Source organism: Trichosurus vulpecula, chromosome 1 (genome assembly GCF_011100635.1).
Source record: "Trichosurus vulpecula isolate mTriVul1 chromosome 1, mTriVul1.pri, whole genome shotgun sequence".
NCBI classification, from domain to species: domain Eukaryota; kingdom Metazoa; phylum Chordata; class Mammalia; order Diprotodontia; family Phalangeridae; genus Trichosurus; species Trichosurus vulpecula.
In genome coordinates, this window is record NC_050573.1 from 94,971,431 (window position 1) to 94,995,039 (window position 23,609).

Genomic DNA, 23,609 nt, shown 5'->3' on the forward strand with positions numbered 1-23,609 from the left:
TGGTTCCAAATTGCTCTCCAAAAGGTGGGTATTTTGATAGATGCAGCAATAAAGCTACTAGGTGTATTTTTGTAGTTGCTGCATTGTTTCAGCTGTTTTCAACACTTCATGACCCCATTTAAGAGTTTTCTTGGCAAAGATAGCAGAGTGGTTTGCCATTTCCTTCTCCAGCTCATATTACAGTTGTGGAAATGGAGACAAACAGGATTACGCGATTTGCCCAGGGTCTCACATTTAATAAGTGTCTGAGGTCACATTTGAACTCAGGTCTTCCTGACTCCAGGCCAGGTACTCTATCTACCTAGTTGCCTCACTAGGTATATACTGCAAAAATATTAAACACTGAAAGAAAGAACCCAGATATACAAAAAATATTTATATTAGCACTTTTTGTTGTAGAACAGAAAGGAAAACTAAGGGTGGGGTGCCCATCAACTAGGGAATGACTGAAGAAATTATGGCATATTAATGTAATGGAATAGCATTGCACTTAAAATGATAAAAGTGCTAGATGGATTCCATGAAATTTGTGAAGACTTGTATGAGCTAATACGGAGTGAAGGATGCAGTACTATGGGAGCAATTTTCCAATGACAACACTGTGAAAGAGAAGAAATTAAAAATACTTAAGAATTGTAAACAATGCCATGAGCTACCACAAATCCATGGGATCAATATTAAAGGATGTGCCTTGCCTCTTGGGAGAAAAGTGGTAGGCTAGAGGTGCAGAATGAGGCATACATTTTCAGATATAGTTAATGTTTGGTTTGACTTTGATTTGCTATGCTTATTTGCTACAAGGGAGAGCTTTTGAGGGGAGAGAATGAAAGAATTATAGGAGGAGAGGCATAGTCATAGTAATGTCAAAAATAGAATAAAAGAATGAAAAGTATCAATGAAACGTTATTAAAATACACTGAAAAGACAAAAAGGAAATTCAGAAAGAATCACAGATGAAGTTAGTTTTTCAACTTGTGTTAAATTTATTTGAGCTTAAAAACAAGTTATACATAATAGAAGTGTGTGGTCATATACAATTCTCTTTTGTCTTGTTTTTGTATATGGAAATGATCATTTTGCCAAATTCATAGCAAAAATGTCCAAAAAATGATAATAAAGCTAGAGCTGTCTATACCATGTTGGTTTTCTTAAACTGCCAAATTGGTGGCTACTTATTTGACGATTTTGAATTCATCACATGAAAGTTAGACGAGATGAACTTCTGAGATCTTTTCCATCTCTAAGACGCTAATACATTGCTCTTTCCTTCCTCTAAAATTCTATCATTTTGAATCTCTATTGCTAAGCTTTTGTGAGATCCTTCTCTAATTAACTACCTTGAATCAAAATTGTTGAGTACTAATAAATGAATGACTTGTTAAAGGACTAGAGATTTGCCCTTTTGTCCTTGGCGGGGTTGTCCTTCACCTTCCTTATCTATGATTCAGTTGCCCATGAACCCCAATATGTCAGTTTTAAGTGGCTTTACACAGGCTTGTGAGTAGAAGTGTTTACCCAGGCAAGGTAGGAAAATAAATTATTGGTAGGCATAATCATAATTGTGGGAATGAGTTCAGTTTAATAAGGTCTATAAAACTAGATTGCTGGTCTGGCTGAGCTCAGAGGAGCCATTTAGAGATTTAAAAGTCAGCTTTTTTTTATTCACCATGAGAAAGAAAATTGGAAACAGAAATGCATGGCACTCTGGGAGCACCAGAGGTGACTGGAGAATAAAGCCTTTTTGGAATGCATGTGGTATCAGAATCAAAGGCATTCTACTCAGAGATGATTTATTCCTTTTTATGTTCACTGACATTTGCTTACAATACGTTACGAACTATGCGTTCTTATGATCAATCCATAGAGGATAAAGTCTGTGTTATCTCACACTTTCCCAACTGGAAAGCTCAAGAAACAGATATTTTTGATATATCAAAATGTCAATCTGTGATCTGTTAAGTAGGGCAGATACCTGGAGGTAACCGATCAGATGATCAGACTGGATTGTAAGAACAACGATGTTTGTCAACGAGTAATTCATTAGATTTGAATTGAGGAGAATGAAGTACCTACAATGTGCCGGGCAGAGTGATAGGGCTAGAAATACAAAGAAACTGAACTTAGTCACTCTTCTCAAGAAATAACTCAGACCTATAGAATGCCTTATGGTTTATAAATTGCATTCAAAGTGAAAAATGAAAGCACTATTCCAAAAGATGAATGAGGAAACATGCTGCTAACCTCTTAACGCAGAGATGATGGACTTGAGGTCCACTCGTTTTTGCTTGATTATGCATATTTTTATGAGGTTTGTCTTATTTTTGATAAGAGGGAGAGAACTAGAAATGTTAGTTGTAAAATAATTGAAAGTGTCAAGTAGGCAGGGCAATTATTATCTACCTTTTCCAGATCCGAATTGAGGTTGAGAGTTAAGTAACTTGCTGCTAATGGTCACACAGCTAGTATGTATCACAGACAGTGCTTGAACCTAAGTTTCTTGATACTATAATGATGATGATGATGATAATAATAATAATAATAAGAAGAAAAACAATAATAATAAATTATATCAGACCACAGATATAGATCTGGAAGGAAACTAGTCAGACACGTATTGGTTCTGTGATCCAAAGCAAGTCAAGTAACCTCTCTGTGCTTAAGTAAAGTGGGAAAAGGGAGAGGTAGACTCAGTGATATTTGAGATCCATCCTAGCTACAAAATCTATGATCCTGTGAAATCTCTCAATTTAAAAATGAGAAAATGAGGCCCAGATACACTAAGTGATTTGACCTAGGTCACAGAGGTAAGCAATAGGGGAAAGATTTGAACCCAGATTCTCCAACTCCAAAGTCAGTCACTCTTTCAGCACTGTCCCACAAGAGCAGATAGGCAGGTCCCCCACATTAATATATAGGATGTCAGCATGATCAAGGACTCTTCCTGTAGGCACAAGGAAGCACACATTACTAACCTGCATCTTGACACCTCCAATTCCTCCCTCCAGAGTATCATGAGCTGGGCTATTTCCAAAGTCACATCAGTGATCTCCTCGTACTAATGATTGTTTGGTAGGACAGAACCCTGGACACATTCTTGAAATATTGGAATAATAATTTAGTATATAGTTAAAACACGTTGAATGGATTCCCCTAAACAGAGCTACCCTAGACTCAATTCATAAGCCCCTACTAATTTAATTTATATTTAGTAGCCAGACAGAGAATACAATCAGTTCAAACCAATTTAATGCCATCGCATAGGAAGTATAGGAAGGAAAATAACAATAATTTTTCTCCTACAAATTTGGGGTCTACTTGTCCACAAATACATGCACCATCTGTAAGAAGAATAGATGTATATTGGGGACATGCATTAAGAGGCATGTATACACAGGAAATGTGGGTGACTAGGGTAAATTGTGGAGGGGCACTTGCATAGGAAATACATGTATAAGGCTTATGTGTGAAGAGGTAGTTTATGCTTGTAATACTTAAGGCTCAGGGATCACTTCTGATGTGGGAGCATTGTTCTCACTGAATTCCCTGCTGGTCTTGCTAAGTAGGTGTATGTACAGCCTCCCTCATTTAGTCTTTTAGGTGTGTAGATGGTATAGACCATACATGGGGAAAGGATTACAAGAAATATAAAAGAACTGATAAAAATTTAAAAACTAATAACTAGAACTTAGAGACCACTTTAAGTGCTTGCACTTGCAAAGTACAAAGTACATGAAAGATAATACAAATTAATTTTAAGATGGTAAATCTATATTCCTCAGTAGATAGAGTGCGAGGCCTGGAGTCAGGAAAACTCATCTTCCTGAGTTCAAATCTGGCCTCAGAAACTTACTAGCTGTGTGACCCTGGGCAAGTCACTTATCCCTGTTTGCCTCAGTTTCCTCATCTATAAAACAAGCTGGAGAAGGAAATGATGAACCACTCCAGGATCTTTGCCAAGAAAATCCCAAATGGGGTCACAAAGAGTCAGATGTGACTGAAAATGATTGAACAACACCAGTGAAATTTTAACAGGAGGTGATAGTTGAAAACTGGCGGGCTCCAGCAAAAGCCTCATGTTGGAGGTAAAACTGAGTTATATGCTTTGACAGAAGCCATGGATTCTATTAGGAAGGGAGGAGGAACATCAAAACTAACATGACCTACCAAAATCCTTCCCAATGCTCTGTGTTGTGATAGAGAAAACATGGGAGCTCTGCCATGGACCATCTGTGTGATTTTAGATAAACTCTTCTGCTTCTGACAGCTTCAACTTCCTCTTCTGTTAAATGATAGCATTGGACAAGGTGACCTCTAAGGTTTCTTCCAGCTTTAAATCCCTACATTTGATGATCCTGGGACATGTGAAAGCTATTGTGAGAGTGAAATAAGCTAATCTTTCAGTGAATCTGAGATTTCATCTATTTGGATATCTTGAGATCATTATAGGTTATAACTAATCTATAATGCTTTACGATTCACAAGGTACTTCTTATGGACCACTTTCAATTGTGTATTTACTCTGTGAAAGCACCTGGAATTCATTCCCTTTTCTTCCTCTGTAACAACAATGTTGCTAGCAGATGCTTTGGGGGTGTAAGACCAACACCAGCACACAGAAGAGCTGCCATCACAGAATCTTCGATCTGCTTTTCTAAGGAAAGCAACTTTAAGGGGTTAACAATCTCACTTTAATCAAACATACATATATCATTCACTTAGTTCAGGGGGAAAAGCCAGCACCCTTCCCTTCAGAGAGAATACAAACAGAAATTACAAACATACATTATATAAACAGAGCAAATAACACAAACCAGTCTATCCATAGCAATACATAGTTACCAGAGAAGCACCAACATCTGGGCTTTTTCAAAGCCGGGGGGCTCCTTAACCACAGCTACCCACAGTCAAATCATGCAACATTCTTCCAGTGAGTGAGAGCCCCAAACAAAATGCTAACCTCCGAGTTTATATACCCTGTTCAGGGTCAAAAGGCGTCACAACCATGTGACTCAAACCCATGTGAACTCGGCTTTCCCTTGACATAAGCAGACTCCTGATTTAATAAAAGAAACAAAGGTCAGACTCATCAAAGGCACTTGGTTACAACAATGCTCCAAAAGAGAAAACAGCAAAAAGAAAATAAGTCTTTCCCGACTACCATTATGTCCTCTTAAATTCCTTCATAATTGAACTCAAGGGATATAATCAGTTGGAGACTGTTCTTGCTCTCTGCAGCTAAAAGTGCTTTCCTGACTCAAGTTACCTTGTATCTACTTTTTGTATATCTTGTTCATATTCAGATAAGTATGTGCTGGATTCCCCTTTAGAATGTAAGCTCCATGAGAGCAGAAACTATTTTAGCTTTTTCGCAAGAACTGAACCCAATGTCTGACATGTCTTGAATGCTTGTTGAATAGCTAACCAGTTAAGTTGTTGGTGTTACTAATGGTTTTATCATCATTATGTCATTATCATCATCACAGTCATCATTGTGTGGGACAACAAACCACTGACTCAAATAAAAAAAAAAAACAGAGGTGATTCGGCTTTCTCAAGGTAGAAACAAGTCTCATGAGAATTGGGCATCTCCCACTACCAGGGTGGAGATGGTAGTGAAGAGAGGCAAGGGGGAGAGGGCAGGCAAGGTGATATATAACCTTGTACAAACAATTCTAAGAAATCCCACCCCCCAGAGGCTGGACCCCTGTCCCTATTTGCAGGGACAGGTGGCCTCACAATCTAACTCAGAATAAGTTTACCCAATACCAGCACAGAAACTACAGAATTACCTTATAGGGAAATTTTAATGCTAAGGTGGTGGTTTGTGAGTAGGCTGGGGGGGGGAGAGGGCGAGACCACCTGATTTCCCCGAAATCATATGATTTACAGGAAAACGAAACTTAGGCCTAGTGAGGTCTACATCCCAACTAAATTTGTACTATTTGAGTATCACCTTGCCTAAGTTATTCATAGGGAAGCTTCCACACTTTTGTATCCCACACAGATTCCCCCCTCTTATTTCTTAGTTGAAAGCTTCCCACGCCAATCCTTATACACTTCTTCAACTGCACGATCTAACTCATTGGTCTTCTCTTCAGGATCTAGTCGGTTCTTCTGCTCAACTGGTTCCCATTCCCCCACCTTAAGGATCATCAGTCTGATAGATCCACTGTCTGTACCTTCTAACTTAATCATCTTTGATAGAGTTCTTTTTATCATTTTGGTAATCAATTGCAGCATACACGGGAGGCAAATTGGAAGGAGCACAGCTCCACTTATAGCTATTAGCAACCTTATGGATCAAGTAGGGGTTCAGGGTTCATGCATCCAGCCGGTGGGAGGCTTACGCCTCAGATGTATTTTTAATGGGTCCCCCTGGGACAAGGGTTCAACAGCCCATTCGCCACACGGCTTAGTAGATGTCTTCACTCGAGAGTGATGGGTCCAGCCTCGCTCTGTGGTCCGCACCGCAGTGTCTGATGTCAACAGGACTTGGAAAGGCCCCTCGTTGGTCGGGGCAAGCTTTTCCTCCTTCCACGTCTGGATCAGGATCCAGTCTCCTGGTTGGTACTTATGCACCGGAAAGCCTAAAGGTGGGGTCTGAGCAATCAACTCCGTATAAAATACGGAGGTGTTTTGCCAAGGCAGATACATATTCCCTTAAAAAACCTATCTTTCTGTTCATATATAGGATCCCAAGTTTCTCCTCTTCCCGGATAAGGGTGACCAAATAGGAGTTCATAAGGAGACAACCCCACGTCCCTTCGAGGTTTAGTACGTTTTCTGAGAAGGGCCAGGGGGAGACACTTACAATGAGGCTTCCCCGAACATGAGCTTCCTACTCTCTTCCACCAGTATGGCAGTGGCTGCGACAGATTGAATACAGGTGGGCCACCCCCTCACAACGGGATCCAAAGTCTTTGAGAGGAAGGCTACCGGCTTTCTCTGCCCCGCTCTTATTTGGGCAAGGACTCCCAATGCCACCCCCTTGTCAAGTTACCATTTCTAATAATGATACCCCGATCATATTTACAAGTTCAAAATTGAAACCTTGGCCAATTGCCATGTTGAAGAAATTCACATCAGAACCCAAATTCCCATACTTTACGTGACTCATCATTAATTTCCCCACCAGAGGGATGAGATTCCAGTACATACATAAATACAACACAGTACATATAAAATCTTAAACTAGTCGTGTCATGTTTCCTTATGGCACTACAAGATAAGCCAGGCCACAAACCATTTTTCTTTTTAGCATAATTAATTGTACTAAAATTTAAACATGCATGATATTAATCAAATAACAAAATAACATTCTCACATTGCTTAGGGAACATTTACAAAGTGAGTTCTAAGTGGCTTGTATGCATTTCTACTCTTCTCCATAAAGCTTTACTAAGTTGGGGCAAAAAGTCCATAAGTAACACTAATTCCAAAGCATCGTAACAAACAAATTTTCTAGTTATAGCGGAATTCCTAAATATTACAAAGTTTATTAGTCAAAAAGGTGTTGTAATGGAATCTCACATTGATAGCAGTAAGAGAGTGATCATAGGAAAATACTACTGCTCTTAGATTGCTTTTAGACAAAGTGAACATCTTAAAGTGAGCCTTAAGCAGTTTGTTTAAATTTCTGTACCCGCCCTAGTTCTAGATAAAATAATATTAAATTGCCCAGTAAGATAACACAAAAAGAGCTCATATCTTTTACTGACTACTTGCTCTTATCACAGAAGTTTGCTATAGAAGGAAAAAAGGCAGGGACACATGATATGCCAAATATGACAGGATAAAACATCCTTGGCTCTGTTTATAATCCAGATATAGTTTTGATTCCTCAGTTATGTAGCATCTCTGCCACCGCATTGCTACACTCAGAAATAGGTGGGAAACTTCCTTTCCAAAAGAACACAGGGGGAAACTGAGGCCAGGAGGATCCCATCCTAGACTGAGGCTAAGATTGTCCCCTCGGTTTTTGTCCCAAATGCAGATCTCCACCGATAACAGTATGGATCACATTCCTTCTCAGTAGCTTGTGGCATTTCTCTCAGATACCGATGTAATGTAGACAACTATACCCAAATTCAAACTCAAAACAAAGGTAGTTATAGTCCCAAGTGCCTTTTAACCTTAAACAGCAAGTCCCACCAATCACAGCTTAGAGTCAGATACAGAGCTGCAACAAGCAGTAAAGATTTACGAGGACTCACATACATAAGGGATTTAATTAAACATTTTCGTTCTCCACTTTAAATTTGCCATGGTGTAAAAGCCAAATATTAGAATCCTTTCTATCTATTGTACATAAACTTTTAATTTCTCAGCAACCTAGGTTCAGTGTTTAGGACCTACATAACTCAAACAAGTTCCTTGTCTGGGGCTGATGACCTTGCCCATGCAGATATTTTTCCAGGTGCCTTGGCAATTTTACAAAATAAGGAGAAGTAACATGGACCCCAAGAAGGGGTTAAATAGAAAAACCTTGGATCTGTTTGCTATCTGTTGCTGTTTCTCTGAGCACACTTATTCAAGGTTGAGGCTTTCTAAAAATCATGCAAAGGATTTTACAAAACTATTTTTTTCATTAAAAAATCTCTCCTTCTCAGAAACAGCTCATAATTTATCCTGATATTATTATTAATTCCTAAGTGCTAAACAATTCCCAAATTTTGATCACCAAACCTTTTCCACATAATTGAGAAAAAAAGCAAAACTAAACATACTCTGGTAAATACTATCTCTAAGCAATAACATCAACAGCTTAATTAACGATCTCACAAATTTCCCAAATGATAGCAAAACAATTAAAGACAAAATTTGGTAATTTAAGATTTCTTAAATTACAATTCTTAACCTAATAACATTTAGATTGTAAAAGAAATTGCTTCTCTAACAACACAGATGATACAGCTGCTTACCAAGTTATGCAATAAGAAAAATTTAAACATATAATACTATCATAAACAATCATCATCTATTTAAACTTGAAAACCAAAACCAATTAATTTCCATTTTGGTGGCTTTACCTCAGTCAGATATGGCCCCGAACTGCCTGATACAGAGAATCATTCATCTCATCACCAGAAGTTCACATTGAAGAAAATCCACATATAGTTAATAAATATGAAGCAATTATTTTTAACTTAAAACAGTGTACATTCAAATAGAATTTATTCTATGCCAAACATTGTGCCGAGCACCTTTACAACCATGCGATCTTTGTAATATCCCTGGGAATGGATTCCACCACCATCCCCTTATTGAACAGTGAACTACAGTAAATAGAAGTTTCTTGGGGCTATATAGTTAATAAATTTCTCAATGCCAAATAACAATATGCACTTTTTCTAGAAAATTATTCAAATATGCATTTCTAAGTTTCATTCACATTACAAATAGTTTGCAATCACCTATTATAATTAGATCAGTTTAAAATGTGCTGGGCCAGTATTTTAACTACTTCTTTTGCCCCAGGTAAAAAGGAAGACTGAGAAATTTGAATCATTGTTAACAAGGTATATTCAGTTTCCCTTCCAGGTAGAGGGGGTTGATAATTAGGCGAACAGCAATAATGATAACTCACAATAATCAATATCTTTACCATAATCAATATCCATAGAAGATTTAATAGAACCCACCCACAAATCTAGCTCGAAAGGTGGATGGACATAATTTCTTTTATCTCTTCAGAACTGTCTTGGTTTTTAACATTAAAACAGTAATCCCAAATAACCTAGTTAACAATCTTACGAGTAAATGCTGGCTGAATTGTTTTAGCTGTGACCTTCCATTAACTACAGGTAAAGTAGAAAATACCTGGTCTTCTAAACAGCAATTAAGGCTGAGAAAGTAACTTAACCTGTTTTACACAATTGTTTTCATATCATTTTTTTCTCTTTTCTTCAACAAAATTCAGATTAACAATTGCTTTGTCTAACACTATTTTTAGTCACTTAAGTTTTGCAATATAGGACATTTTACTACAATTTAGAAGCACAAAAATAGTACAAATAGAAAGATTTTCAGATGACATTAATTGCATTCCCAAATCATTACATATTTTAGGCTTACCAAGCATAGAGGCTTTTCTTCTCTCCTCATAGCTGCAGAGCCGAGCTGTGGACTAAAGCGGGGGAGGTGAAGGGGGGGGCAGTTCTGGGAAGCTGCAGAGTCCAGCACCTGAATTAGAGGTCTAAGGAGTCATTTAGGAGGGTTCCTGAGAGATCTTTACTTTCTAATAGGGGTTGTTGGGTTTGGAAGACTAGGAGCAAAAATTCCAGGTTCCAGTGGTGTGGGGGCAATTGCCTAGAAGTGTGGGCTTCAGAATGCCCAGGGGTCCAGGGCTGTTGTCAGTGGGGTAATTATTTTTGAAAAGGAGCCAATTCTCTATTGTATATTCGCAGCCGAATCACTTCTTAAACTTTTCAAGTAACAAACTTAGGAAAATCCCAGCAAGTTAGAAATATCTATATCTATTGAGCTAATTCCTATTCTAGGAAGTATTTTTGTTTCTCAGGAATGTAATAAGCAACAGTCTTTTGGGTAAAATATGTTCAGGTGGTTCTCATTCTCTGATCATATTTCTCTATTTTGGAAGCTTTAAGCCACTTTTTTTTCTCTCAAATTCAAATAGGAACGAGAGTCACTAAAATCTCTGTAGTAGTATGTAAAAAAAGTACTTACTAACTCTACAGATTTATTTAATACCTTTATATTATTAAATATTTTCCAATTCTATTTGTAGGATCATTACTTAAAGTTCTTAATTCTGAAAATTGGGAAACCATAATTACAATGCATTGTAGTACACATTCTATATTTTTTCCTTTTCTCCTCGTACTAGGGAGCTCAAAGTGTCTCTTTTTCATATCTATGCATTTTCCAAATTTGCCTTAGTACCAAATAGCATAATAAATTCTGAGCATCAAATTAGAAGTGACATATTTCACTTAAATTTAAGGGAAAAGTTCCTGCTTTCTTTCTTATCTCTCCACATTCCAAATTCGCCAGACCTGGGATGGAGGGAGACAGAAAGAGCATATATATATCATATTTTTAACAACTTCCCTAAAGTTTCCACCTTGCACTCTCAAAACCTCTATTCACACTGTTTGTGCAAATAGATTATACCTTTCTTAAGCTTCCTTCACATCCCTCTTCCCTACATGGTTAAACTTTCTTGCCTTTCCTTTCTGGTGGACTTTGATGAAAGCCCCATTAAAACTGCATGCACATACCTTATTTCTTTTTAATTCTGACCTGACACTCCTCTTTACCTTGCCTTTTCCATCACATAACTTAAACAAGAAAATATTTTTCTCTCTCTTTCTCTCTCCCAAGCCCTCCCCCTCTTCTGAAGAGACTGGAGTCAGGGAGGGAGAGAAAACCAGATAGTGGACATTACAGGGTGTCAGATTACACACACACACAGAAGCACAGATACAGACAGACACAGACACAAAGATACAGAAATCCAAAAGCTTTTTTCGCTTTCCCTGGGAGAGCTTTCCTCAAAACACCAGGAAAAATCCATTCCACCCACCTAGGTCAAATATTTTAAGAGCTCTTGTCTATGGCCATTTTCCTTTCTATTTTGCTCCAAAGCAATGGTTTTTAATTGCCCTTTCCTTTTATACTTTTGTTGTTCATTCCAATTTTGCAATCGATTGCCTAAAGGATATCTACAGGTACCTCACACTTGTGCTCCGACTGCACAGACTCAGATTGTTTTCTCCCCACAATATACGAGCGCCGTCACCGCACCCTCCAAGTTCAGAAGAACTTAGCCGAACTGAATGGGAGGGTCGCCCGCTCCCAGGAAGTCCCCCGTGAAGTGTCCTTGAGAGCATCCTTGACCTTGGGGTTGTATCCCACCCTAATTTGGTTGAGAGCCATCACTGAACTTCCCGAGTCTCAGACTCAACAGATAACCCCCAGACCTCCGAGTGCTTACCTCTGGAGAGTACGTGTACTTGTTTATGACTTCACCACATACCACACCAGCCAGCCGGCCTTTTCCCCTTACTTTGGAATGTTGGAGCCTAGCACAGCTTTTGTTCCTCCGAGTCCCTCTCTTCGGGACTTTCCCCAATGGGGAGGAGCCCCACGCCAGGACCAGGAACCCCCAATAAATCTTTGTGGTGCACGCTGGATCCTGCTCCCTGGTGAGGAGAATCCCCCCCCCATCGAGGGGAATCCCAGGACGAGCCCCCAAACTGTGTGGGACAACAGACCACTGACTCAAATAAAAAAAAACAGAGGTGACTTGACTTTCTCAAGGCAGAAACTAAACAGAAGCTTTGTTTGATCAAGTCTCGGGAGAACTGGGCATCTCCCACTACCAGGGTGGAGATGGTAGTGAAGAGAGGCAAGGGGGAGAGGGCAGGCAAGGGGATATATAACCTTGTACAAACAATTCTAAGAAATTCTACCACCAGAGGCTGGACCCCTGTCCCTATTTGCAGGGACAGGTGGCCTCACAATCTAACTCAGAATAAGTTTACCCAATACCAGCACAGAAACTACAGAATTACCTTATAGGGAAATTTTAATGCTAAGGTGGTGGTTTGTGAGTAGGCTAGGGGAGGGGGAGAGGGCGAGACCACCTGATTTCCCCGAAATCATATGATTTACAGGAAAACGAAACTTAGGCCTAGTGAGGTCTACATCCCAACTAAATTTGTACTATTTGAGTATCACCTTGCCTAAGTTATTCATAGGGAAGCTTTCACACTCTTGTATCCCACACATCATCAATATCATCGCTGTTGCATGCCAAGTGATAACTGTTCTTTGGCCCCTGGAACTCATGAAGGTGGAGTAGGAGCATCAAGGCCCTACCTTTCCTCCCAGAATAATGAGGCCCCGTACTTTCCTCCATATGCTGGACAGGCAGCTACTTCCCCCGTATGCTGAGCAGGTAACCTCACCACTCGTGGCCCACCCCATAGCTAGTGACCTGGTGGTCAAGGGACTTTCCCAAGACCACACAAGCCCAATGAGACTTCTCACTGCCCGATAGTAACTTATGTGATTTCAAAATCCCCATTAACATTTCATGAATATGATTATGAAGGGACTTCCGAGAGTGAAAGTATTGTTGTCTCATGATAGCGACCTGGAAAATCCAGTCAGCGCAAGGACAAGTCTTTTTGCTTGAATAGCACAAAGAATATATCTTCAAAGCAAATTTCCATAAGAAACTCCCCCTTCAGCTCCAATATAAGCAAGTCCCTATTCCCCTTCCACCCAACCAACCAGTCTCCTGACACTGCTTGGTTCTGTTTGCTTTTATGACAATAAAGCTGCACCCACTGAGAAACCAGTCCATCTCTCAGGCAGTTTTTACTGTTCAAACTCACTCTCCCACTGCAAAGGGAGAAAGCATAATAATAGCTTCTCCAATTTCATCTCCTATGTAAATTCCTGATTCTCACCCAGCTCACCTACCAATTCATTTCTACCACCTCAAAATTAATTACCTTGTATTGTTTTTAATATAGTTTGTATAGAGTCTAGATAAAATAATGGATGGAGAGCTTGAAATTAGAAACACAAAGTACCAGATTCAAGTTCTGACTTTTACATACCTGACTGTGTGACCCTGGGCAAGTCACTTAATATCTCAATGACCCAGGAGATATTCTAAGGACATAAGTTTCAGAGCAAGGTGTGATCTCTGTTGGTAGAAGGAATTCCTTCATTTGGAGTTTTCTTTCCCAACGAAATCACTGGTCTGGGAGAGGAGGGGGGAAGGAAAGGATGTTGAAGAAGATGGGAGAGGGAAAGAAAAAGAGAGTGGTGTTGGGGTATGTGTGTGTGTGTGTGTATGTGGTCTAAGCTTATCTGTTGTCTATGCAGATAAACTGTAAGCTCCTTGGCTTTTTTATTATGGCTATTTTATTATGATATCTGTTTCTCCAACTCCTAGCACAGTGTTTGTTGATATATATAGTAGGTGCTTAATAAATGCCTTTTGAGTGATTTAATTAGCGGCCTGCTGTTTTCTGCTGATTTCAACTGATTCTTCTTTCCTGTCCTGACTAGAACCTGGGGACAAAGTACGCTAGGTGGCTTCCTGTCCTAAATCAGGATGCTCATCTAAGGCCCAAAGCCCACCCTTCTGTTTCAGCTTGAGCTAAGCTCCAATTGAAGGGAATAGGGGTGGGCCTCAGTATGAAACCTGCAGAAGATTATCTGAGCTGTTATAATCCAAACTGAGTGAGTAGGAATTGGGCATATGAGCAAGTAAGTGAAGGGGAACCAAGTGGGTGGATGCGAAGAGTTCCCTGTGGTTTGGTTTTCACAGGGTCAAGAAAAAGGAACAAGATTTCCTGGCATCTTTTTTAGATTGTTTTTTTCATTTTATATTTTTACTTAGTTTGGGTAAAGCATGTATAGAGCAATAGAAGATGGAAAATAATGTATTTTTCCTGTATAAAGACCTCACTGCTCACATTACAGCTGACAGGCCAATGGTGGTGAGCTTTGATTCTCACTGATCAATCTCTACAATTCTATCCCTGTTGTGATTAGTGACACATGCTTTTTTAAATATTGGGCTGGATTGGAAGTGAGGGAAAATCCATGATAGAGTTGCAGAGTTGAACTTAAGTCCAGGTTGAAAATGTGGTGACTTGTCACTTGTCCATCAAATTTTCTACTGTATGAATGGGCCACGGTATCTAAAATTTTAACATTAGAGATCATTTCCTTAGGTAAGATAATACTTATTTCATAGGTAACTTTTTGAAAATGTACATACCTTTGGGACAGGTAATTCTTAGAGTCACTAGAGCTTTGTGTGAACAATTTCATAAGGTCTCTTCTTTTGGAGGTGAGTCAACCTTACACTGTTCAGGGGGGAAGAGAAGGAGGGAAGTAGAGAAGGTCCAAAATCCTGTCCTGAGACTGACATTCATGGTTTCCCCTAATCTTACTCAAACTTAGACTTCCAGCATCCTCCGCAACTAATGCCATTAATGTACTTGCCATTGTAGCCCAAGTAGACTATATGCTAGTTCACATTCACCTGTAAGTTTTCATCTCTGCTTCTTTTCACAAACTGTCACCACTTCACTTCCATTATAATTAAGTTCCTTGGGGTAGATGGATTTTCATTATTTTCTCTTTATCCCCAGTGTTTAGCATGAGACTTGTCATGCACTAGCTGTAAATAAATACTTGATGATTAATTAAATGAATGCATTTCCCTCACTGTCAAGTATAGGTACTTATACATATTAAGATCCTAGGTCTGGGATGGACCTCACAGGTCATAAAATCCAACTCCCTTGTTTTTCAGATGAAGAAATTTGAAACCCAGAGAGGGTTTATGGCTTGCCCAAGGTTAAGTAGAAAATAAGTTAAATACTAGGAACTATTATATGTTTAATATATGCTTGTTGAATGAATGGATGAAGGAAGTAAGGAAGAAATGAGGAGGAACAATGGTGTGGATTACCTAATAAATCTCTTTGAATCCACGATTCTGCCACCAGGAACAAAAATACCAAGTCTTCTTGACCTATACTAGCTGAATGGGTGATAGGGATCATTTTAGTCATTGTGTTTGCATTATTAATACTTAGAACAATATCTGGCCAGTAGCAGGTGCTTAATAAATACTTTGATTAGGTGATTGATAATTTGTACATGGAAAAGAAGTGTGGTGGTGAATTGGATTGGGCATGAAAAAAACTTGGATTCAAGTCCCAGTAGTGTGATTAACTCTTATTTGCCTGTGAGAAGGTTACTCTCTCTTTGCGGGCCTCAATTTTCTCATATATATTCCTGCAAATTGGACTAAATGTTCTTTGATGTCCCTCCTGGGTCTAACATTCGATGATTCTGTGATAAGGCAAAGCAATGAGAAATTCATGGATTCTGCCTAGTAATCTTCCTGCTTCTCTCATTTCAAGGACACTTCAGTAGAGTATCCCCCAACTTCCTCTTGATCGTTACCAGCTTCCTCGTTGTCAGTCGGTGCCCATGAGTCACTAATGATCCTAACCTATCTAAAAGCCAGGTATATCACAATATCATAAAGGTGAATACTTTTATAATCCCGTAGCCTTCCCTCCAAAAAAGGTCAATGGGCCCATAGGAACAAAACCTGGTGGGATTACAGGGCAGTTACTCCCCAGCACAGTGTGGGAAGCTGAGGAAGGACTGGTGCTTAAGTACAAGAAAACCTGACATTTTGGAGATAGAAATTACAGAGAGGTTATGTACTATGTGACCTGGTAGGAGGAGGCAGCTGGTGATTTACTTACACTGGTCACCTGAGAATGAGTGCAGATCACAGGAGCTGTGTATGCAATGCTAGATTGCAGATGCAGGTTGAGGGTGTTACATTAATACAGATCACAGAGTCATAATGAATTCAGGGAATCTCAGAATATTAGAGTCAGAAGTGACCCAAGTGAGCACTTAATCCTTAAATACTTTTAAAAAATCTTTTCTATACCCTTCCAGAGAAAATGATCAGATGTATATAAACCACTTTACTTGAAACAGTATAATAATAATAATAATGTAATATATAATATTTTATCATGTATAACATATCACATAATGGCAATTGTTATTAGTATTGTTATTAATGTTACCTTGTTCCCATCATTTTTGTTGTTTTTTTATTTTAATTTCTTAATTTTAAATTTAATTTTATTTTTTCCCATCATTTTTAATAGCAGTAGTTCTTATTATTGCCTTATTCATCTGATCTTTTTCAAAGATATTCATGGAGAAATGGGCCAATTTACTCTCTTACTATCATTTCTTTTTCTTTAATGTTTTGTAGACTATAGCATAGGTGGAGAAAATAATTGTACTTTGTAATTAGATAAAAGAATAAGTATGAAAATTCATCCTCAGTAAGTTAATCAAAAGCATCCTTGGTACAGCTCAAGTATCAGATAAGACAAGAGTCATATGTCTTATCTTCTTCCTTCGTGATTTTCATCTCCTCTGATAGATCTCTATTTTTTGAACACTTTTCATTCCATATTTCTTGAAGAGTGTAGTGATATTATTTAAAATGTTATTTATAAGTTGTTCTTATTATTATTAATTATTATTATCATTAATGGATGAATGTTATATCTGAGAAATTATGGGCAACATCTTGGTAGTAATGATCTGGTTCCAGTACAGATTATTTATTGATTTTTTTCAGGATATTTTGAAATATATATGTGTGGTATGGGGATTTGCTGTGCGTCAGTATAGGAAAACAATATAGTGAGTTTCTGATGTATAAGTCTAGGCAATCAGGTCATGTTTTGTTAGGTATTTTACCAGATACTAAATTTTTATATCCTGTAGTAATATGTTTCACAGTTGCTATCATTTCCTTGAATAATCTAAATGGATTACTAAATCTGAGATCCATTAGGATAATCCTTTTATAATTTTTGGTGTCAGTGAATTGATTATGAGTCACCATCATAAAACCCTCTTTTTACACAAACAAATCCAGTTGATTTTGCAAATTATTCTACATTTCTTGTTTGAGATACTATTTGATGAGTTCCCGTGGATGTTGACCATTGAGGCCCTTTTGATTCCATTTTTGCATCTCAGTCATTTTACAGGCTCCATAAAGGGATAAAACATTTTTGCTTGCATTTGGTCAATCCAGTTGCTTACATCTATTCTGACAGTATTTCTGTAGGTTTCTGACCTTTTAAATATGCTTTAAAAATTCCTATTAATCTTCTTCCTTTCTTTTGTTGCAGAAGTGTTAATCTTTCTTTACTTGCTTTATTGGGATGGGTCCCATGATTCATTAATTTACTGGTTTTCATTAGGACATTTTCCACATCTCTTATGTTCCATTTTGTAGTCCCAAAAATATACATACTTAAATTTTAATTGCTTTATGTGTACTCTATTGATTAAGCTTTGATTTCAGGTACAGAATCTCTTAATAATAACTTTTTTGATATCTTGTTGATTGATATGTCTTGTCTGTAGGATAAAAAAAATGTGTCCATTTCCTTCATCCGTTGATTCAATATGACCTCCAAATTAAATATTAAATCATAGGCTTACATAGACTAAGAATTTTATGTCTGTTGAGTTTAAGTTTTATTAGAAGAAAAGGTTTCAGAAGATGAAATAACTGTCTAATGCCTTTTTCAGTGGACACATACATACATATATATATATATATATGTGTGTGTGTGTGTGTGTTATTCATGTATATTAAGTGATTCACAAGATATTTTGATTTGAATCTCTTCCTTTCTGGGTTTTTTTCAAAACCATATTTAATTCTATTTAGGAACAATATCATATTTTTTTTTCAAAACCGTATTTAGTTCTATTTAGGGCAGCTAGGTGGCACAGTAGATAGAATGACAGGCCAGGCATTAGGAAGACTTTCATTCAAATTTAGCCTCAGACGCTTACTAGCCATGTGATCCTGGGAAAGTTATTTAGCCCTGTTTTCCTCAGTTTCCTCATCTGTAACATAAGCTGGAGAAAGAATTGGAAAAACACTCCAGTATCTATGAAAACACACAGACACACACACACTAACACACATGCACAAAATACCAAATAGGATCTTGAAGAATAGGACACGACTGAAATTATTGGACACCAACAGTAAGGAGAAATGAAAATGGGCTTAAACCAAGTTTAAGTTTATAAGTGTAACTTGACTTCATGAAAAGTGCCATGTATTATATTGGCCATTGTTGACATTATTCTATTGGTGGCAAATTTTAAATAGAAAACAGTGTTCCACCTGAATCTCAAATACCCAAGTATTTTCATTACATCTATGTCTAGTTTGTATGTTTGTTTTTCCTTTTCTTTTTTGGAGGGGAGAAGACAAGGCAATTGGGGTTAAGTGAGTTGCCCAAGGTCATACAGCTAGTAAGTGTCAAGAGTCTGAGTCCGGATTAGAAGTCAGGTCCTCCTGACTCCAGGGCTGGTGCTCTACTCACCGTGCCACCTAACTGCCCCTCTAGTTGGTACTTTTACAGCACATGGTTAAGCCTTGACTGCATAAGACAGTTAGAAGCTTTGCAAAAATCACCAAAATCACTAAGTATATAACTAAATGTTGTGATGATTTAAGGTGGCTTATTCAATGATTGTCCAATTAATATTAAGCTGCTCTTTGCCTCCTCAGTACTTTTACATTCTTATTGTTTTCTTCTATTCATAAATTTTCTTTTAATTGACAGAAATGAGTGCTTTGTATAAAGTGTACAAATACATAACTGGCCTATATATGTGTTTTGCGTATTCTAATTTTTAGTAATAGATATGTGAGGCTTTCTGCTAAGTAATATAGGACAATTTGAGTAAGCTTTATATGTAATAGTTTCCTGAACTTCAGTTATATTAACCTTGTCAGAAGAAGAAGCAGGGGGGGCGGAGCCAAGATGGCAGCTGGAAAGCAGGGACTTGCTTAAGCTCCACCACTGGTCCCTACAAACACCTATAAAAAATGGCTCTGAACAAATTTTAGAGCTGCAGAACCCACACAATAGCAAAGGGAAGCAGCGGTCCAGCCCAGGACAGCCTGGATAGTCACTGGGAAGGATCTATTACACAGAGCTGGAAGCTGAGTGGAGCAGAGCCCAGCGTGGGCCGTGCCAGGACCAACCAGACTGGGAGCCAGGCAGAACAGGCATAGCACCCTGAATCAGTGAGCTGTGACAGTTACCAGACTGCTGAACCCACAAATGCCAAAGACAACAGAGAAGGTTAGTGGGAAAAGCTGCTGGGACAGAGTGAAAAGAGTTAACAGTTGGCCACCACCCCGGGGATGGTAGAGGTGGTGAAGCTCAGAGGCTGCTTCCAGAGTTACAGCTCCAGTTGCTTCTGGCCCCAGGCACACTTAGTGGGAGGAATTAAGCAGCAACAGATTAGAACAGGAGTACAAAGCATGCTTTGCCCTGCCTGGATCTGGGCCACAATCCTGGCTGGCAGTTCTTGGGGAAGAAGGAGCACTGGTGTGGCAGAGCTTGCTGTGTAGAAGTAGCTCTGAAAATAGCAGCATAGCCCCTCAAGCTTTGGACAAAGTACTCTCTATGCTACAAGCAGTTGTACCCCACCAAAAAGGTCAAGGGTCAAGTAGTTGGCTGGGAACATGTACAGGCAGTGAAAACAGTCTCAGATTCAGACTCAGACTTTGGAATCTTTATTTGGTCACAAATAAGACCAAAACATACAGCCAGAAGAAGTCAGCAAAGTCAAAGAGCCTATATCAAAAGCTTCCAAGAAAAATATGAATTGATCTCAGGCCATGGAAGACTTCAAAAAGGATTTAGAAAAGCAAGTTAGAGAAGTAGAGGAAAAATTTGGAACAGAAGTGAGAGTGATGCGAGAAAACCATGAAAAACAAGGCAATGACTTGCTAAAGGAGATCCAAAACATACTGAAGAAAATAACATCTTAAAAAATAGACTAACTCAAATGGCAAAAGAGCTCCAAAAAGCCAACAAGGAGAAGAAAGCCTTGAAAGGTAGAATTAGCCAAATGGAAAAGGAGGTCCAAAGAAAACTGAAGAAAATAGTACCTTAAAAATTAGATTGGAGCAAGTGGAAGCTAGTGACTTTATGAGAAATCAAGATATTATAAAACAGAGCCAAAGGAATGAAAAAATGGAAGAGACTGTGAAATAACTCATTGGTAAAACCACTGACCTGGAAAATAGATCCAGGAGAGATAATTTAAAAAAAATATTGGACTACCTGAAAGTCATGATCAAAACAAGAGCCTAGATATCATCTTTCAAGAAATTATCAAGGAGAACTGCCCTGATATTCTAGAGCCAGAGGGTAAAATATAAATTGAAAGAATCCACTGATTGCCTCCTCAAAGAGATCCCAAAAAGAAAACTCCTAGGAATATTGTTGCCAAATTTCAGAGCTCCCAGATCAACGGGAAAATACTGCAAGCAGTCAGAAAGAAACAGTTTGAGTATTGTGGAAACACAATCAGAATAACACAAGATCTAGGAACTTCTACATTAAAGGATCAAAGGGCTTGGAATATGATATTCCGGAGGTCATTGGAGCTAGGATTAAAACCAAGAATCACCTACCCAACAAAACTGAGTATAATTCTAGAAGGCAATATATGGATTTTCAATAAAATAGAGGACTTTCAATCTTTCTCAGTGAAAAGACCAGAGCTGAATAGAGAATTTGACTTTCAAACACAAGAATCAAGAGAAGCATGAAAAGTAAACAAGAAAGAGAAATCATAAGGGACTTACTAAAGTGGAACTGTTTTGTTTACATTGCTACATGGAAAGATAATGTGTGTAATTCATGAGACCTCAGTATTAGTGTAGCTGAAGGGAATATACATGCATACGTATATACATCCATCTATATATATATATATATATATATATATATATATATATATATATATATATATATACAGAGAGAGAGAGAGAGAGAGAGAGAGAGAGAGAGAGAACAGGGTGAGTTGAATATGAAGGGATGATATCTAAAAAAATTAAATTAAGGGATGAGAGAGTAATATATTGAGAGAGGGAGAAAAGGAGAGATAGAATGGGGTAAATTATCTCACATAAAAGTGGCAAGAAAAAGCAGTTTGTTGGAAGGGAAGAGGGGGCAGGCGAGGGGGAATGAGTGAATCTTGCTCTCGTTGGATTTGATTTGAGGACGGAATAACATACACACTCAATTGGGTATCTTACCCCACAGGAGAGAAGGAGGAAGGAGATAAAAAGGGGGAATGATAGAAGGGAGGGCAGATAGGGAGAGGAGGTAATCAAAAGCAAACACTTTTGAAAAGGGACAGGGACAAGGGAGAAAACTGAATAAAGGGGGACTGGATAGGAGCTAGCAAAATATAGTCTTTCACAACATGAGTATTGTGCAAGGGTTTTATATAATGATACATGTGTGACCTATGTTGAATTGCTTGCCTTCTTAGGGAGGGTGGTTTGGGAGGGAAGAGGGGAGAGAATTTGGAACTCAAAGTTTTAAAAGCAGATTTTCAAAAAAAAGAAAAAAAAATTAAAAAAGAAGAAGCAAAAGAATCCGAATCAGCTGTAGTAGTAGGAGAGGAGGATTAGAGGAAGAAATAGCAATATCATCATCAGTGATAATAATATTAGACTACAACCTGAGTAACCTTAGATGTAAGAAATGAGAAAGAATGAAAAGTCCAGTTCAACTTTGAAGTTTAAGATTGGGTGATGGGAAGTGTAGTAATAATATCAATAACAATATTAATAACAGCAACAAACAACAATGAATTTCTTAGCTCTTCAATGTTTACAAAACATTTTCCTCAAAACAACCCTGCATAGTAGTCAGTGCTAATATGATTTCTATTTTACTGATTAAGAAAAAGAAAAACTGAGGATCAGAGAGATCCAGTGACTTAACATTGTCCCACAGAAATGGGATGATTATCACAAATGGAAAACTCAAGAAGAGATCTAAGTTTTGGAAAAAGAAATGATGTTTGGCAGTAGGAAGCTGTTATTGTCTACTTATATCATATTGTATGCTTTTTTGAGACAAATGCACTATAATAAACCCCCAAATTCTTTTCAATGAGTTATTATTAGTCTCAATTTGATTTTTCACTCACTAAATATGACATCTCAGTGAGATGTCCATATTAACAGCATAAGCAAAACTGCAGAGGGAATCATTCAGGGAAATTAAGAAATAACTTTCAAACATGCAAGGAAAAGGAGCTTGTATTCAAATGGCTGCTATATTCCATATGATTCCATATTGTGATCATCTTGTCATTAAAGCAGGACCATTAGAACCATTGTTAGAAATGACTCTTAGCCTTTTTTTGAATCATTGCATATATTTGAAATCATTCTAAAATTTTCACGGATTAGTATAGGCTAGTATGAATTAGCAAGTCGTAAATTTGTACTTGAATCTGGCACCTATATTTTAATTCAGGAAACCATGGATTTGCCAAGTTTCTGCAAAAATAATAGAGAAAAAGAAATGCTTTGATTGAGACATAATGTCATTTATTTTTTTAGGGGGTGGGTAACAGAACCTCAGTGGGAGAAAGAGTATTCTAGCCTTAACTATTCAGGAAAAAGACCTATTCAGGATACTTGGGCTCAAATTATGACTTTGCCAATCAGAAGGTATTGTAATAGTCATTTTTCTCTCTCTACACTTTAATTTGCTCATGTGTAAAATGGAACCATACTCGCTGTTGTTTGGTTTTTTTCTCCTTCATAGATTTAGTTCAAGGTTCAAATATGATGGTGTTGGTACTTAGTATGTATTTATTCATTTCAGTGAATTTGAATTGAATTTGGTTTAATTGAAGGGAAGTGAAGTGAGTTAAACGTATGTGAACATACTTTTGAAGTACAAAAACTCTATACAAATAGAACGTATAGCAACAGTGATGAAGATGAAAGAAAGAGAAAGAGAGGAGGAAGCAAAGGAAAACTGTTTATGTATCATGCTTGTAGATTCCTTGGAACCACCAGCTAGAAGAAGCTTTTTAAAGTATGGTTCATCATTCTTCATAATCTTTAACTGGAAGGCACAACTCTCCCCACGCAGTCATCAATCTTCAGCAACCACCCTGCACCTAATGTATTATGGTTC

The 23,609-nt window shown here is 38.0% G+C and overlaps 1 protein-coding gene across 1 annotated transcript in view; it reads left to right on the forward strand.

Annotated features, from left to right (window-relative positions):
- The first annotated feature begins 6,829 nt into the window (after positions 1–6,829).
- Positions 6,830–23,609, forward strand: part of FAM135B (family with sequence similarity 135 member B) — a 231,562-nt gene continuing 214,782 nt past the window's right edge. Inside the window, exons 1-2 of the mRNA XM_036741454.1 lie at positions 6,830–6,854; positions 11,721–12,167. Of these exons, the coding sequence (XP_036597349.1) occupies positions 6,830–6,854; positions 11,721–12,167 (472 nt within the window). The remainder of the gene's footprint in view (positions 6,855–11,720; positions 12,168–23,609) is intronic.